This window comes from Dendrobates tinctorius, unplaced genomic scaffold (genome assembly GCF_039654945.1).
Source record: "Dendrobates tinctorius isolate UK_male_01 unplaced genomic scaffold, ASM3965494v1 ptg000102l, whole genome shotgun sequence".
Classification (NCBI taxonomy): domain Eukaryota; kingdom Metazoa; phylum Chordata; class Amphibia; order Anura; family Dendrobatidae; genus Dendrobates; species Dendrobates tinctorius.
The window spans coordinates 7,906,813-7,925,352 of NW_027361770.1; the positions used below are offsets into that span (position 1 = coordinate 7,906,813).

The window sequence follows — 18,540 nt, forward strand, 5'->3', positions numbered from 1 at the left end:
GGAGTCTGGAGACTTCTTCTTCTGTTATGGGATCAAATGTGGAGAGTGAGCCAGGGGAGATGTAGGAAGGGATGGGAGTCACAGCACTTGGTGGTTGGGAGCAGATTTCTTGACGGATATGATCTATTTTTTCTGTAAAGTGGGAGGCCAGGTCATCAGCACAAATGTCTGTGATAGGGGCTTGTGCTTTTGGCCTGAGGAGGGAGTGAAAAGTGTCAAAAAGTTTCTTGGGGTTGTTGGCTAGTGAGGAGATCAGGGTGGTGAAGTAGGTTTGTTTGGCAAGGTGAAGGGCAGCGTTATAGGTTCTTAACATAAATTTGAAGTGGATGAAGTCTTCTGGTGTGCGGGTTTTTCTCCATAGGCGTTCAGCACTCCTGGAGCATCGCTGGAGAAGTTGAGTTTGCGATGTGAGCCAGGGCTCTTTTACTCTGTGTTTGGAGGTTCTGAGGGTGAGGGGAGCTACTTGGTCAAGGGTGCTTCTAAGAGTGTCATTGTAGTGATGAACAGCCAGATTAGGACAGGAAAGAGAGGAGATTGGGGACAGAGATGAGTGTAGGGAATCTGAAAGTGTCTGAGGGTTAACAGCTTGAAGATTTCTGACTATGTGGTAGGTAGAAATGAGCTGGGGTGGGCAAGGATTTGTGAGCGTGAAGGAGAGAATGTTGTGGTCAGAGAGTGGAAGCGGTGAGTTGTTTAGGTGGGAGATTGAACAGAGCCAGCAGAAGACCAGATCAAGGGTGTTACCGTCCTTATGTGTCTCAGAGGTTGAAAGCTGTGAGAGGCCTAGAGAGGTGGTTAGTGATAGAAGCTGGGATGCAGATGTGGAATTAGGGCTGTTAATGGGGATGTTGAAGTCTCCCAGGATGAGGGTTGGTAGTTCTGAGGACATGAAGTGTGGCAGCCAGGCTGAAAAGTGGTCAAGGAAGAGGGTGGGTGAGCCTGGGGGCCGGTATATGACCGCTACCCTGAGGGAGAGGGGACGGAAGAGCCTGATGGTGTGGACCTCAAAAGAAGGGAATAAGAGTGATGGGACTGGGGGGATGACCTGGAAAGTGCATTGTGGGGACAGGAGTATGCCAACTCCACCACCAGGTCTGTTTGTGGGTCTCGGGGAGTGAGAGAATTGTAAGCCACCGTAGGAAATGGCAGCAGGAGAGACAGTGTCAGAATCCTGAATCCAGGTTTCAGTGAGGGCCAACAGATTAAGAGAGTTGTTCAGAAAGTAGTTGTGTAGGAAAGGAAGCTTGTTACAAGCAGACCGTGGATTCCAGAGGGCACAATTAAAAGATTGAGATGAGGGAGTGCAAGTAATGTTAATCAGATTATTGTGGTTTCGATATGAGGTAGGGTAGGGGTCGAGGTTGGGGGATGGTGGACCAGGGTTGGGGGAGATGTCCCCTGAAATCAGTAGGAGAAGGAAGATAAAGAGCCAATAGTTGTTGGAATTGTAAGTAGTTTTTTTCTGCGATGTGTTTGGGCAAGATGGGCTGAGGTTTCTCAGGAAGGTGAGGAGTGTGTGGGAGCTGTACATGGGAGAGGGAAGTATAGAGGGGCTGATGTGTATGAGTCGTGATGGAGGGGGGATAGGGTGATGAATGTGGATGGCAAGGGAACACAGGAGGATAAAAATAAAGCACATGGTTAAAGGGGAAGGCAAGGTGTGGGTTACCTGACTCCTGCCCTGATTAACTGCCATGTATAACTGCCGTTTTGCTGGATGCTTATCTTCTGTGATGCTTTGCTTATGGGATGCTTGCGTGCTGTACCCCACACTGCGTGCTTCCCCTTAGCAACTACTACATATATAGGCCACACTACAGGGTCAGGAGAGAGGGATTGTGGGAGATGGTTGGGTATAATTTGGCAGCTGGGGCCAGCACACCAGGGGATGGTTAGATGATCAAAGGCACTAGACCAAGATGTGGCAACATGCTATAGCACCTTCCACCTGATAAGATCTAGAAAGGCCCCAGTCACAGATCTAAAGCAGTAAGTATTACATACAGTGCAACAAATGAATTATACCAAAGCTTTAGCAAGCACATTTAAATATGCAGCAAAATGGTCAAGCAGCAGAAGTATGGAGTTGTACCATTTGGATATATTACAGCAGAGAAATAGAGGCAGCAGAGGTGGGAAGTTGTATCATTCAGGCTGCTTGCTGGCAGTGAATGGAGTAAATACATGCAGGGTGGCTCAGTTGATTACCATTTGGATATATTACAGCAGAGAAATAGAGGCAGCAGAGGTGGGAAGTTGTATCATTCAGGCTGCTTGCTGGCAGTGAATGGAGTAGATACATGCAGGGTGGCTCAGTTGATTACCATTTGGATATATTACAGCAGAGAAATAGAGGCAGCAGAGGTGGGAAGTTGTATCATTCAGGCTGCTTGCTGGCAGTGAATGGAATAGATACATGCAGGGTGGCTCAGTTGATTACCATTTGGATATATTACAGCAGAGAAATAGAGGCAGCAGAGGTGGGAAGTTGTATCATTCAGGCTGCTTGCTGGCAGTGAATGGAGTAGATACATGCAGGGTGGCTCAGTTGATTACCTGTGTGAAGAGAGAAGATGAATGTTAATTCCATGCCATGTATAACTGCCGTTTTGCTGGATGCTTATCTTCTGTGATGCTTTGCTTATGGGATGCTTGCGTGCTGTACCCCACACTGCGTGCTTCCCCTTAGCAACTACTACATATATAGGCCACACTACAGGGTCAGGAGAGAGGGATTGAGGGAGATGGTTGGGTATAATTTGGCAGCTGGGGCCAGCACACCAGGGGATGGTTAGATGATCAAAGGCACTAGACCAAGATGTGGCAAAATGCTATAGCACCTTCCACCTGATAAGATCTAGAAAGGCCCCAGTCACAGATCTAAAGCAGTAAGTATTACATACAGTGCAACAAATGAATTATACCAAAGCTTTAGCAAGCACATTTAAATATGCAGCAAAATGGTCAAGCAGCAGAAGTATGGAGTTGTACCATTTGGATATATTACAGCAGAGAAATATAGGCAGCAGAGGTGGGAAGTTGTATCATTCAGGCTGCTTGCTGGCAGTGAATGGAGTAAATACATGCAGGGCTGCTCAGTTGATTACCATTTGGATATATTACAGCAGAGAAATAGAGGCAGCAGAGGTGGGAAGTTGTATCATTCAGGCTGCTTGCTGGCAGTGAATGGAGTAAATACATGCAGGGTGGCTCAGTTGATTACCATTTGGATATATTACAGCAGAGAAATAGAGGCAGCAGAGGTGGGAAGTTGTATCATTCAGGCTGCTTGCTGGCAGTGAATGGAGTAGATACATGCAGGGTGGCTCAGTTGATTACCATTTGGATATATTACAGCAGAGAAATAGAGGCAGCAGAGGTGGGAAGTTGTATCATTCAGGCTGTTTGCTGGCAGTGAATGGAGTAGATACATGCAGGGTGGCTCAGTTGATTACCATTTGGATATATTACAGCAGAGAAATAGAGGCAGCAGAGGTGGGAAGTTGTATCATTCAGGCTGCTTGCTGGCAGTGAATGGAGTAGATACATGCAGGGTGGCTCAGTTGATTACCTGTGTGAAGAGAGAAGATGAATGTTAATTCCATGCCATGTATAACTGCCGTTTTGCTGGATGCTTATCTTCTGTGATGCTTTGCTTATGGGATGCTTGCGTGCTGTACCCCACACTGCGTCCTCAGCTGTCAAGAGAACGTCCCCGTTTAGTGACCGTAGGAGGTGGTTCACTAGACACAGCTGCATTTTCCTCCAAACTGTCCTTCATGGGGACAATTACCATTGGCCCATCCTCTCATATGGTAGAGCTTTGCGTGGATTCTGGGGCACAGGGCAATTTTATGTCTTCTGCCTTCACCCAATGGCAGACAATTCCTCTGGTGATGCTTGCCAAACCAGTCACCGTACGAATGGTAAATGGGTCGACACTGCCCTCACAGATCATTCGTCAGACCATCCTATTTACTCTATCCATGTCTCCATCCCATCAGGAGATCATCCCCCTGCTAGTCATTCCTGAGGGAATTGAAGAAGTCCTCTTAGGGATACCATGGCTATGCTACCACTCCCCTCTTATAGAGTGGTCCTCAGGGAGAATTCTGGGATGGAGTAAATCCTGTGAGGGTAGATGTCAGAGGGAGTGCGTTCAGGTTGCTACTACAGAGGTACCCGCAGATCTTTCCTCTCTCCCCAAACACTATCGGCCCTATGCGGATGTGTTCTCCAAGAAGGCTACGGAGACCCTTCCACCTCACCGCCCCTATGACTGTCCTATTGACCTCTTGCCTGGTGCTGAGCCTCCCCAGGGTCGAGTCTATCCACTGTCTCTCCTGGAGATGGAGGCAATGACTCAGTACATCCAGGAGAATCTGGCAAGAGGATTCATTAGGAAGTCAGTGTCACCTGCAAGGGCGGAGTTCTTTGTGCAGAAGAAGAATGGAGAACTACGTCTGTTGTGAGTTCATTTTCCCCTTCACCGTCGATGTCTGATGAACTCCCTCTTCTGGTGAAGGAAGGTAGTGAGGCTGATTACCAAACACCTGTTCTGGTAGATGATGACTGGGTAACAGGAACTGCTGACTGGATATAAGGCAGCCGACGCCCTCCTGAGTCTCTGGTGATTTCTCTGCTGGATTCTTGGAGACCAGTCTGATTCCTGCTTCCCAAAGATAAGTTTTTGCTCTGCTATTGAACTGATTAGTTTTGTTTTGTTTACCTTGTTTTTTGGAGTTCAGCCATCCCCGGTCGGGGGTGTGCTGAGTTCCATTTTTGTCTCTGATCAGTTTGTCTCTTTGCTCTGTCTTCAGAATTTACCTGAGTGCTGATATAGTCATTCTGAAGTCTTAGCGACTTCAGGGCCTGTTTTTCCTATCAGACGGTTGGGACATTTTTTGGTAGGGTTTTTTGTGGATTGCAGACAGCAGCTTTTCTATCCTGTCCTTTTTAGTTAGCTTGGGCCCCATCGTTTGCTCAACCTATCTTTCTATCTGTGTTAGTGTTTTCATCTTGCTTCACCGTCATTATATGTTGGGGGCTGCCTATTGCTTTGGGGTCTGCTCTGGGGCAGTTTAGATTTCCCCTTTCTTTCTTTAGGCCTATTTAGTTCTCCGGCTGTGATCGAGGGGTCTAGGGCATCGTAGGAACCCCCCACGGCTACTGTTAGTTGTTGTGGATAGGATCAGGGGTCTGCAATCCGATAGCTACCAACCTCTCCGGTTTTCTGGACTTAGCTTGTATTTTTGTTTTTTCCTCCTTCGGTGACTCATTCATAACATACGTCCATGCATAGATTACAGGGGTCTTAATGCCATCACTGTTAAGAACAAGTACCCTCTGCCCCAGACATATGAGTTATTTGATAGGTTGTGGGGAGCGAGGGTTTTTACTTATCTTGATCTGCAGGGTGCTTACAACCTGATTCGCATCCAAGAAGGGGATGAATGGAAGACGGCATTTAACACCAGGGACTGCCACTATCTGGTGATGCCCTTCGGGCTCTGTAATGCTCCTGCCGTTTTCCAGGACTTTGTAAACGATATCTTACTGGACATGCTCACGACCTCGGTCGTAGTCTATCTGGATGATATTTTCATCTACTCTCCAGATCTAGACTCCTACCGGAGAGATGTTTGCAAAGTCTTCGACCTCCAACGGGCAATCTCCCTCTATGCCAAGTTGGAGGTGTGTGTTTGAGCAGGAGTCCTTGCCTTTTCTGGGCTATATCATCTCCGCCCAGGGATTGGCTATGGATCCTGCAAAACTACAGGCTGTGATGGACTGGCAGGAACCCCATTCTCTCAAAGCGGTGCAGCGCTTTATGGGGTTCATTAACAATTATCGTCAGTTCATTCCCCACTTCTCAACTTTGGTAGCTCCTTTAGTAGCCCTCACCAAGAAGGGAGCAAATCCCAAATTGTGGTCGGAGGAGGTCTCCAAAGCCTTCCTCTCTATTAAGTCCAACTTTGCTAGCGCTCCCTTTTTACATCACCCCGATGTAGATAAACCATTTATAATGGAAGTGGATGTCTCATCCATCGGTGCCGGAGCATTCCTTTTCCAAAAGAATGCTTAAGGTCAGAAGCATCCTTGCTTCTTTTTCTCAAAGACCTTCACACCACTGGAGAGAAATTACTCCATCAAGGGACAGGGAGTTGATAGCTATGAAATTGGCTTTCTTGAAGTGGAGACTCCTCCTGGAGGGGGCTCATTTTCCATTCCAAGTTTACACTGACCACAAGAATTTGGTGTACATACAAACCTCACAGCGGCTAAATTCTTGCCTGGCTAGATGCTCATTGTTCTTCTCCAGGTTCCAATTCATCCTACATTTTCTCTCTGGGAAGAAGAACGTTCATGCCGACGCTCTCTCCTGCTCCGTAGTGTCATCAGAGGAGGAAGAGCCTCGGTTAATTGTCCCTTCTTAGAGCCTGAGGACTGTGGCCCCGGTTTCGCTTTAGCCTGTGCCCCCAGACAAGACTTTTGTGCCACCTAATTTGCAACCGGAGGTTCTCTCTTGGGCTCACTCATCCTGGGTGGGTGGACATTTGGGACCAAGAGGACATCTGAGCTTCTGGTGAGGACGTACTGATGGCTGCATATGGCCGGTGACGTCGGAGACTATATTCGGGCATGTGTCTCCTGCGCTAAGAATAGGTCTTCTCGACAACGGCCTGCTGGGCTACTTTACCCCTGCCGGTGGCGGACAGAACCTGGGAAATGGTCGGGATGAACTTTGTGGTGGGTTTACTCAAGTCCCGTAGCTGCACCGTCATCTGGGTAGTCACCGACCACTTTTCTAAAATGGTGCACCTGATGCCCCTTCCATGGGTAACTTCTGCACGGGCCTTGGCGTCGTTGTTCATTAAGCACGTTTTTCGCCTGCACGGTATGCCTGACAAAATTGTCAGTGACCGGGGTCCCCAGTTTGCATCTCGGTTTTGGAGAGAGCTTTGTCGCCTACTCAGCATTGAGCTGAATCTCTCTTCAGTTTACCATCCCAAGACGAACGGGTTGGTAGAGAGGGCCAACTAGACCCTGGTCACATACCTGTGACATTTTATTTCGGCCAGGCAGGGTTTCTGGGCATCCTTGCTACCATGGGCGGAATTTTCACTGAACAATGCCGTAGCTGACTCTACTGGACAGACCCCATTACTCCTTAACTACGGCCAGCATCCACGTGTCCCTGTGCCCATGCCAGTGTCATCCACCAACTCTAGGGTGGCAGACTGGGCAGTGGAGGCACGTAACATTTGGAACCGCACACAGGATGCCATCCGAACCTCCAAGGAGAGAATGAGGGTCTCCGCTGATGCACATCGGCACCCCGCTCCGACCTTTGCTACTGACGAATTACTGTGGCTATCCACCCGCAACATCAGTCTGCGAGCTGAATCCACTAAATTTGCGCCTCTCTACATAGGTCTCTTCAAGGTCCTGGAACAGGTTAACCCTGTGGTTTATCATCTGGTCCTTCCTCCATGCCTATGCATCACCAGCATCTTTCATGTGCCCCTCCTAAATCCCGTTCACATGTCCCAGTTTTCCGAGTCATCTGCCGGGACATCGGGTTCGTCCACGGACGATTGTGAGGTAAACTCTATTGTGGGGTGCAAGGTGGTACGTGGCAAAAACTACTATCTGGTGGATTGGAAGGATCATGGCCCAGAGGACAGGATCTGGGAACCTATTGAGCACATTTGTGCTCCTCAGCTCATTGCAGCTTTTGAGCGTAGCGAGGCCAAAGGAGGGGGCAATGTTAGGTGTTGAGTTCCCACCACTGCACAGGGGGAATCTTGAGCAATGTTCTCTGTGGTCTGCCCTTCTTCTTCAGCCTCAGAGGTTCCTGCTCAGCAGAGACATCGGTCCGAAAGTCTTGCTCTGGTTAATGCTATGCGTTTGGTTGCTGCTGCTGCCCCAGGTTCAGCTATAGCATCCATCATTAGTCAGTGGCGAGCAGATGCTCCATGGACTAAGTCCTGCTTTTCGCCATCTGAGCATGCCCATGAGACAACTGCTCATTGGTGGTCAGAGGTCACATGCTCAGGTCCTCAAGCAGCTTGGACTGGGCCATCAGCAAGGTCCTGGAAGGCTGCGGTTATAAAAGGATCGCATGGCCGCATGCTAGTATAGACCATGTGGAATGAGTGTTGTATGCACGTATGAACGTCTCTGGTGAATGACTCATTATGAAACACCTACCCTCGGTATGTATGTGTTGTTCAGCCTTGCCAGGTAGTGCAGGTAGGAGGCAGAGTCAGGGCCTAGCATCAGTGCCAAGTAGTGGCTTGCCTGTACGCCACTGTGTACTTGGTCTTCACTCCACAGTAACCAGCATCGATTAGTGGCATTTGCAGGTGCAAATGGGTCTAGAGGGACTCTAACTCTATCTTTGGGGCAGAGTCCTGTGACTGTACACTATCGCTCTCTTTGCTGAGCTCTGTAAGCTTTAACAGGCTATGGCATTTATATTCCGCGGTAGTGCGGTTCTGTGAAGCAACAGAGTCCGCCTCTGTACACACCGGGTGAGGTTGTGTTCATCTATTATACTGCCATATAGCGTACACCATTACCGGCAGCAGGTAACATCTCTGCACGGTGGACCCCAGACTGCGAAGCACCTTATTACTGCCTTCTTATTATTTGGTTCGTTCCGCCAGCCCTAACAGTACCTGACTATAAGACGCACCCCAAATTTTCAGAAGGAATACAGGGGAAAAAAAATAATGCATCAAATGGGGGTCCATCTTACAGTCCTGAATTCAGCTTACCCTGGGAGGATCAGCAACGCTGATGGAGCAGAATCACAGGGGGTGTTTGGTGGTCCGGCACTGATATGACCCAGACTGGTGTGGCAGGTTTGGCGGTGCTCGGTGGTGCGGGGGCTGCACCGACATTTTGTGAAAGCCCGGAGTCACCTCATATCCATTGCTGCGATGCGGTGGTCTCTGGGAAATCCCATCCCAAGGCTGGTGCTGCAGGTTCCACGGTGCTCCGTAGTGCAGGGACGCCAGTGACATTTTGTGAAAGCCTGGAGCCCATGCACTTATATTGCCTTGATGCTGTGGCCTCCAGGAAAATGGCCGCCAGAGGCAGCGCATGCACAGATTGAGATCTCGTCAACGAGATCTCGCCTCCTGAGATCTTGGGACAAAACCTCGTTGCCGAGATCTCAATTGCTGCATGCACCACCTCTGGTGGCCATTTTCCCAGAGGCCACAGCATCAAGGCAATGGAAGTACATGGGCTTCGGGCTTTCACAAAATATCGCCGGAGCCCCCGCTCCACCGAGGACTGCCAAGCCTGTCCCACCTGCAGCATCGGGATGGGAGTGAGATCATCACCCTGCAGCGTCGGTCCACAGAAAGTATCGCCCGACTCCTGCTGTCACCCCGCTAATTGTAAGTACGGTACATTCCGACTATAAGACGCACCCCTGTTTTCCCCAAAAATGTTTTAGGAAAAAAGTGCGTCTTATAGTCCGAAAAATATGGTAATATATGAGTTCACTTTTTGTATTGAAGATCAGAAAAAAATTAACTTTTTTATGATATTCTAATTTTGTGAGAAGCACCTGTTCCTCCAACACAGCCTCTGTTGTAGTCTGGCTTTATACCATGATAGTCTTTTTGAGCTGTTACATGAGGTGAATAGTACACATGTAGCTGTATGTCTGGCCAATGTTGTGCATGCTGCTCGTACTACTGTGAGCAGATTTGTCAATTAAATGTGTTACTATGGCCTACAGTTTTAGGGAAGGTGGACTGATGGGTGGACCTGTTTGCAGTGGGAAGGCAGAGGTGTAGTGTATTGTGTGTGTACTGTACTGTTAGAGGGAAAGATGGGAAACAGCTGGAGATAAAGAGGAAGAGTGCAATATTGGAGTTTGACCATTAGAGGGCAGTGGAGAGTGCGAGGATGGGACTGAACAACTGCCATTGGCAAAAGAAACTGTCAAGTCATGGGGGCGGGGTTACCTGACCGGGACGGATAAAAGGCTGAGAGAAGGTTCTGGAAAGGTCAGTCAGTAAGAGGAGCGCAGGAGACAGGAAGGTCTGCTGAGGAGAGAGGACAGAAAAGATGCTCCGGAGGGGACTGACAGTGGAAACAGGTCACGGGGGGTGGCCCTGACAGGAGGGGCCACAGATAGAGACAGACTGGGGTACCATAAAACGAACGGACTCGGACTGGTAAAACGCTGTGGTGGTAGGCCTAGGGCAACCACAGTGGAAGAGCCGCGAGGGATGTTAATTAGCGAAAGGAAGAAAGTGAAGGTACCCGGGCCTGTTTGCAAAGTCGAGCAGCTGCTGTGTGGAGCTGCAGAGTTAGTCGAGCAGCTGCTGTGTGAAGCTGCGGAGTTAGTCGAGCAGCTGCTGTGTGAAGCTGCGGAGTCTTTCGAGCAGCTGTTGTGTGGAGCTGCGGGTCGTGGAAAGTACGATCAATAAACCTGTTGGACACGATCCTGTCTCTGTCTCGAGTCTGTCTGCGGCCAGTAACGGACCACCCCCCTTTCGGTCACCCTACCTACACAGTGTCTCTGGATTTGTCTCCCATTGAGCACATCAGGGCTGACATTTGTTAACAATTGCAAAGAGATCTGTCAGATATTGATTATTTGGGTATCGTAGTGCAATTAGCATGGCTAAACATTCCTCAGACAACCATTAATAATGACCTTATTAATAGTGTGCTAAGGTCTAGAAGAGGGTTATTTTTTTTTACATATCATTAACATGCTTATTGGTCCTGTAATTTCCATAACCTTTCCCTCTTGAAATGTATGCATTCAGTAGTGTATTAAAATACCTTTTATTTCTAATCCCCATATGAACATTTGATTGTTTAATCTCCACAGCACTGTTCAGATTTTGTCATTACTGTCCTCACAATCTAAATTCCCTATCAGTATATCCTTAAGGGGGCTTTACACATAGCGATATCGCTAGCAATATCGCTAAAGTGTCACCGATTTTGTGATGCAGCAGCGATATTACTAGCAATATCGCTACATGTGATAATTACCTCCGACCGGCTCCCCCGCTGGCTATTGCTGATCGTGCGAGAACGTCCTGGGCCGTTTCTAGTCGGCGGCTTCCTGCTGGGCTTCCTGCTGGCGCCGATGAGCGACGCGTGGATGCGGGCGGAGGACGTCATCATCGCCGCGTCTGAAAGGTAAGTAACGACCGCTGCTGCGTCGCTGCTGAGATCTGCCTGTTTGGCAGCTCACTATTGACCATTTAGTGATGAACCAGCGATCCTGACCGGGTCATATCGTGGTCAGGATCGCTGGTTCATCACTAAATGTAAATGGGGCCCTTAGAGTATGGGAGGAAACCCACGCAAACAAAGGGAAAACATTCAAACTCCTAACAGATATCGTCTGCTTTGTGATTTGATCCCAGGGCGCTAGCATTGCAAGGTAACAGTGCTAATCAATGAGCCATCCAACTGCCCAATAGTAACAGTTACATAGTAACATACTGTAGTTAGCAAGGCTGAAAAATGACATTTGTCCATCCAGTTCAGCCTATATTCCGTCAGAATAAATCCCCAGATCCACGGCCTTAAGATACAATATTGTTACGCTCCCGGAAAACATCCAGGCATCTCTTGAACCCCTCGACTGAGTTATCTAACACCATCTCCTCAGGCAAGTAATTCCAGATTCTCACTGCCCTAACAGTAAAGAATCCTCTTCTATGTTGATGGAAAAACCTTGTATCATAGTAGGTAAGATTTCTGTTGTGCAGTACGTATTAAAAGTCACTGTGTGGGACCATGACACTCCAGTTAGGAACTGCCTTAAAGTGACCAAATGTGTGACGTACAATATGGTTTGTTTGAGTCTTTTACCAAGATACTGTTATAACATTTACTTCATCAGTACTCACTCAGTACCATGCTTTGTCCACAATCACACATCTCCAACTTATAGCCATGCTGCTCCTGCCCACTGCTCAATGTTAAACCTATTCTGGGGCTTCTTTGATGAGAAATGTCAGCCATATTTGATCTAAATATTGAAAAGTAGTATGTTCAATAACATAGCCCACATTGTGTGCAGATGCATGGAAAGCATCTCCTATTCACAGTTTGTAAATAATATGTTAATTAAAAAGTGTGTATCAATGCTCGGCTATGATGATGCGTATATCATTGTAATTTACCTTCATTTATTTATTCCAGGTGACCTCCCATGTAGCATAAATGTGTATTTTACTATTGACACATCTAAAAGTGTGGAACTGAAATACTCATCTGGAAGTAATCTGAATGACATTAAGGATTATATCAGGACCTTTAGTAGAAACTCCCAAGCAATGAAAAAGAGTGGCAGCCATATAAAGTGGAGATATGGAGCACTTCAATTTGCCGATGTCGTCAAGCCAATCATCAACCTCACAGATGAAGCTTCCATTTTTATAACAGCCACTAACAAACTGAATTTTATGGGCGAAGGCTCATTTGTGGATTGTGCTTTAAGGGCAACAAATGAAGCTATTCAAAAAGATTCTGGCGCGAGCAGGGGCAATACATTTGTCATTATTTTATCAGATGGACACAGCACTGGAAATTCTTGTGGTGGAATATTTCAAGCTTCTGAAGCAATGAAGACTGCTGCTGTCAAGATATTTGTGGTAGCCATAAACCAGAACACTGTCAGGAGTGAACTATTAACAATAGCCAGCTATCCAGCAGAAATGCACCGGAATACCCTCATCAATATAAGCAAAGATAAAAACAGAACCATTAGTAGGATGATTGAAATAATGGTAAGAGCAGTGGCATAGCCGTATTCTTTATAAGAGTTGTATTTAAGCTTATATATGTCTAGTTTAAACGTAACGCTTCAGGTCAAAAGCAGAAAATACCATTAGAATCCCGCTGTGCCTGCCTTGCTCTAGGCCTCTGCAGTAGGAATGCGATGAGTGGTGCTTCCAAATGAACAGTTGGCATGATTGGTGCTGTGACTGCATCCTACCAAGATAATTGGAATGAGGCACAGTGTGATTAGAACATTATCTGCTTTCACCACTCACAGACACCTAAGATAACAGCATCATTTTGATGACAATTACAAGTCCTAGAGTATCCTACCATTGCTACTTGTTATGACCCAACAGGCTCCTGCTTATTACTTCAGTAGATAAACTTGAGAAAAATAAATCGATTGGCATAAATCTCCTATCATTTGGATAAACCTTTTTATCAGTTGTATAATTAGAGTTTTTCATAAGTTGCAGCCAACTTCTGCACTGGAGCATAAGGGTACCCAACAAAGAAAAATGCCATGCAGGAAGGCAAGAGTGCTATTTATACATGGATTTTGGGAGGTCCTCTAGCACAAAACCGGTCTCCAAATGCTTTTCATACATGTATAGTGACAAACACATCAGGTTCTCACCCTCCCTGAGGCTACCTCCTGCATTTGGAGATGTTCTGCGTCGTCACCAATGCAGCCAATTACTGAAGTCAGGAGCTCTGCTGGTGTAAGGGTATGTGCACATGCTGCGGATTCTGCTGCGGATCTGCAGCGGTTTTGGCTCTGCGGGTCCGCAGCAGATTCTTCTGCATTGTACTGTACCTTTATTTCCTATGAAAAAAAAAGTGCAGTGCACATGCTGCGGATTTTTCCGCGCGGTTTTGCTGCAGTTTACAATCCGCAGCATGTCAATTCTTTTTGCGGTCTCTGCTGCGGTTTCACACCTTATCATTATGAGGTGTGAAACCGCAGGGCAAAACCGCAGTCTAATCCGCAGACCTGCGGATTTTCCAACAAAATCAGCACAACCAAAAAACTACGTGTGCACACACCCTAAAGGCTTCAGCTGCCTAGCTCAGTGATTGCTGCATCACGGCTATAGTCACTCCATTATTAATATTATTATTATTACTTATTTATATAGCACCATTAATTCCATGGTGCTGTACATGAGATGGGGTTACCAAATACTCCATTATCGCTGCTGCAAAAACACAATGACAGGATCAGCACGAAAGGGTCAGCACTTGACCCAGGCAAGGTGAGGACCTGCTGTGCTTATTTCATATGTAAAAGAGTGTTTGGCGACCAGACATTTTACAATGTGCACAACCACTTTAACATGGAGTCTGACTATTCTAAAAGTGAGGTATTTATACATGTTAACATTATCTATGCTCCCTAAATACCATTGTTCTTTAAGGCATATAACTTTTTTCACATTGTGAGTTTTAGTAAGAGTCCATTTCCATTATATTGGCCTACACCTATGAAATTGAGTAATGGTAAGTTATTTGCATTCAATATGCTACCCATTATCCACGCAGATCATAGGGCCAATATTTATTGCTGTTGTATAAAGCATCCAGATTGGCATGCAACAACATAAATAAAACATTTGAAGTCATCTTACTCGTGACATAAAACTAGTCACTTCATTAAAACATGTTGCATTAAACAAGTGATCTTTGAGCATGAAATGTGCAGTTTGAAACTCAAATGGACAGGATCGTAAACCGATTTAATATTTAAGCAACCTGAAGTTGAAAATAAAAATTGTTTGTCAAATGTGCTGATTAACTTAAGTTAGAGATTTTATTTTTACGTTACATCATTTAAAGAGTGCAAATATTAACACGCATGTTTTATCCTTTCAGGTTAAAGAAGCAGAATCTGAGGTAAATAGAGTATGTTTAATTTGGATTATAGAGGTTGCCTTTATGAGTCGTTGATAACACTTTGTTTAAGCTATGGAACATTGGCTGCGACAGTGACCACAGCCTCTCCGTCCTGCTTTGCTGCACTTCATTTCTGGGAGAGTGCAGAAGATGTGACAGTGACCACAGCCTCTTCCCCCTGCTCAGCTGCATTTGATTTTAGGGAGAGTGCAGAAGCTGTGTCAGTGACCACAGCCTCTTCCCCCTGCTCAGCTGCACTCCATTTCCGGGAGAGTGCAGAAGATGTGACAGTGACCACAGCCTCTTCCCACTGCTGTGCTGTACTCCATTTCCGGGAGAGTGCAGAAGATGTGACAGTGACCACAGCCTCTTCCCACTGCTCAGCTGTACTTCTTTTCAGAAAGAGGGCAGAGGTATGACAGTGACCACAGCCTCTTCCCACTGCTCTGCTGCATTTGCTTTCAGGGAGAGTGCAGAAGCTGTGTCAGTGACCACAGCCTCTTCCCACTGCTGTGCTGTACTTCTTTTCAGAAAGAGGGCAGAGGTATGACAGTGACCACAGCCTCTTCCCCCTGCTGTGCTGTACTCCATTTCCGGGAGAGTGCAGAAGATGTGACAGTGACCACAGCCTCTTCCCACTGCTGTGCTTATACTTCTTTTCAGAAAGAGGGCAGAGGTATGACAGTGACCACAGCCTCTTCCCACTGCTGTGCTGTACTTCTTTTCCGGGAGAGGGCAGAAGATGTGACAGTGACAACAGCCTTTTCCCACTGCTCAGCTGCAATTCATTTCTGGGAGAGGGCAGAAGATGTGACAGTGACCACAGCCTTTTCCCACTGCTCTGCTGCATTTGTTTTCAGGGAGAGTGCAGAAGCTGCGTCAGTGACCACAGCCTCTTCCCACTGCTGTGCTGTACTCCATTTCCGGGAGAGTGCAGAAGATGTGACAGTGACCACAGCCTCTTCCCACTGCTCAGCTGTACTTCTTTTCAGAAAGAGGGCAGAGGTATGACAGTGACCACAGCCTCTTCCCACTGCTCTGCTGCATTTGCTTTCAGGGAGAGTGCAGAAGCTGTGTCAGTGACCACAGCCTCTTCCCACTGCTGTGCTGTACTTCTTTTCAGAAAGAGGGCAGAGGTATGACAGTGACCACAGCCTCTTCCCCCTGCTGTGCTGTACTCCATTTCCGGGAGAGTGCAGAAGATGTGACAGTGACCACAGCCTCTTCCCACTGCTGTGCTTATACTTCTTTTCAGAAAGAGGGCAGAGGTATGACAGTGACCACAGCCTCTTCCCACTGCTGTGCTGTACTTCTTTTCCGGGAGAGGGCAGAAGATGTGACAGTGACAACAGCCTTTTCCCACTGCTCAGCTGCAATTCATTTCTGGGAGAGGGCAGAAGATGTGACAGTGACCACAGCCTTTTCCCACTGCTCTGCTGCATTTGTTTTCAGGGAGAGTGCAGAAGCTGCGTCAGTGACCACAGCCTCTTTCCCCTGCTCTGCTGCATTTGCTTTCAGGGAGAGTGCAGAAGCTGCGTCAGTGACCACAGCCTCTTTCCCCTGCTCTGCTGCATTTGCTTTCAGGGAGAGTGCAGAAGCTGTGTCAGTGACCACAGCCTCTTCCCCCTGCTCAGTTGCACTTCATTTCAGGGAGAGTGCAGAAGCTGCGTCAGTGACCACAGCCTCTTTCCCCTGCTGTGCTGTACTTCATTTCAGAAAGTGGGCAGAGGTTATGACAGTGACAACAGCCTCTTCCCACTGCTCAGCTGCACTTCATTTCCGGGAGAGGGCAGAAGCTGTGACAGTGACCACAGCCTCTTCCCACTGCTCTGCTGCATTTGTTTTCAGGGAGAGTGCAGAAGCTGTGTCAGTGACCACAGCCTCTTCCCCCTGCTGTGCTGTACTTCATTTCAGAAAGAGGGTGTCATGGTAAGGAAATGGTTAATGTCCTGTTCTCACAGGGTTAACTTTTGCTGGCCTCTCTTTGGATCTGGGAGGGGTACTTATCCTCACTCCAGACTAGGATTCCCTGTCAGCTTTACTGTTATTCTGGCTGTGTGTTTGACCCCCCTGGAGTGCGTGTATACTGCATTGCTTGTTTGATTCCCGTGTATGACCTGGTCTGTCCCCTCACTCTGTACTCCGTCTCTCATTTTGGTACTATTGTCTTCTCCGGTTCTGACCTCCTGGCTTGGCTATTGTTACTCCGTTACAGTTTGTCCCTATTGTACCGTCCATTGCCCGTTCTGGTTTTCTGATCTATTGCTACGTCCTGACTATTCGCTCTGTCTAACCCTTTGGTACTGTCCTGCTATCTCGTGCTTTGACCCGGCTTGATCTGGTTTACGTCCCTGTCTATGCCCTTTGGTAACTTGTCCCGTAGTTACCTTTCTAGGAGTTTCCCTGCTGTTCCTAGCTCTGTGGAGCATAGGTCACACCCCCAGCAGTCACGTGCTTCAGGTCCTGATATAGTCTGAAGCACGCATCATCACCGCTGCTGCCCCACTCAACAGGTATCTTTGAGCACCGTTTTTGTACTCAGGACACGCGCACTGGCTCAGTGAGCAAGTGCAGTGCGGTGTTCCTGACAGAGGGCAGAGGTTATGACAATGACAACAGCCTCTTCCCACTGCTCTGCTGCATTTGATTTCAGGGAGAGGGCAGAAGCTGCGACAGGACCATAGCCTCTTCCCCCTGCTTTACTGCGCCTCATTCAGATATGGCCAGAGGTTATGACAGTGACCACAGCCTATGCCCCCTATTCTGATGACACTTCTTTCAGTGAGAGGGCAGAAGCTGTGAGAGTGACCACAGTGTCATCCCACTGCTCTGCTGCACTTCATTCAGGGAGTGGGCAGAGACTGTTACAGTGACCAATGCCTCTATCCCCTGCCATGATGAAGCTTTGTTTGAGTATCTCAGCATGAACTGGGATTCACACAGGAAGTAGGGAAAAAATAGCTGTTAGTGTAGTTAGGGAATTTTCATTGCAAGCATATTAGAAATTAGATTTTAATACAGCATCAAATAGATAATGATTAAGATTAAAATTTTGTTTACTACCCCTTTAAGTCAGGGCATCATCAAGAATCAGAGAAAATAAGTTGTTTGGCTTCTACAAAATGAGAGCAGATAAATGATTATTCTCATATCAGACTTTAATGGCTGAGACAGAAAAACCTCCTTCAGGTTAAACTCCCACAATGAGCTTTGATGAATTTTTGACTATGTGTATGTAAGGGGAGGCAAGGGCTGTAGTCATGACCAGAGACACTGAAGCATCTGTGTCCCGACTTTCCCTCACAGAAAACTGTGTTCCTCTTCTCAGCGTACCTGCATCTCCAGTTTCAGGTCCCCCTGGGCACTTCCCAAGCGGCAACGGTCCCTCTTCCAGGCGACCCCCAGTAATGGAGACACAGTCAAGGATAACTTGAACATTCTCTTTACTTAATACTTCACACATTATATCCACAGTTGGCACATCATGGAATTCACTTGTCTCCTCATCTTTCCCTGCTTTGCTGTCGCTTCTGTGCGACACACATCCGGACTGGACCGTCTTTGACTGCTCCCCAGTTCCTTCCTGGCCTAACCTCGAAAAAAAACAAAAACAGGCAAAGATGCTTACCTGTCTAACTAGGCCTCAATACAAATGCACTAACAGGGTGCAGCAGACCCAAGTAAAATGGCAACTGCACAGGTGCAATAATACCAAATGGCCCAAATGGTTCTGTAAACTGTAGCCTCTGTTCACACAGCACTGGGCTGCCCACCATAGGGCGTCATTAACAGTCTGTGAACCAGATGCTCTGCATTCCTTGTTTGAACATTGCCACATACAGATTATATATTTTTTTGCACTGGTGT

General features: G+C 47.3%; 1 protein-coding gene across 1 annotated transcript in view; it reads left to right on the forward strand.

The window, feature by feature from the left end:
- LOC141099719 (uncharacterized) overlaps positions 1-18,540 on the forward strand; it is a 772,310-nt gene that overhangs the window by 35,577 nt on the left and 718,193 nt on the right. The window contains exons 2-3 of the mRNA XM_073587712.1: positions 12,199-12,785; positions 14,653-14,673. Coding sequence (XP_073443813.1) covers positions 12,199-12,785; positions 14,653-14,673 — 608 coding nt within the window. The remainder of the gene's footprint in view (positions 1-12,198; positions 12,786-14,652; positions 14,674-18,540) is intronic.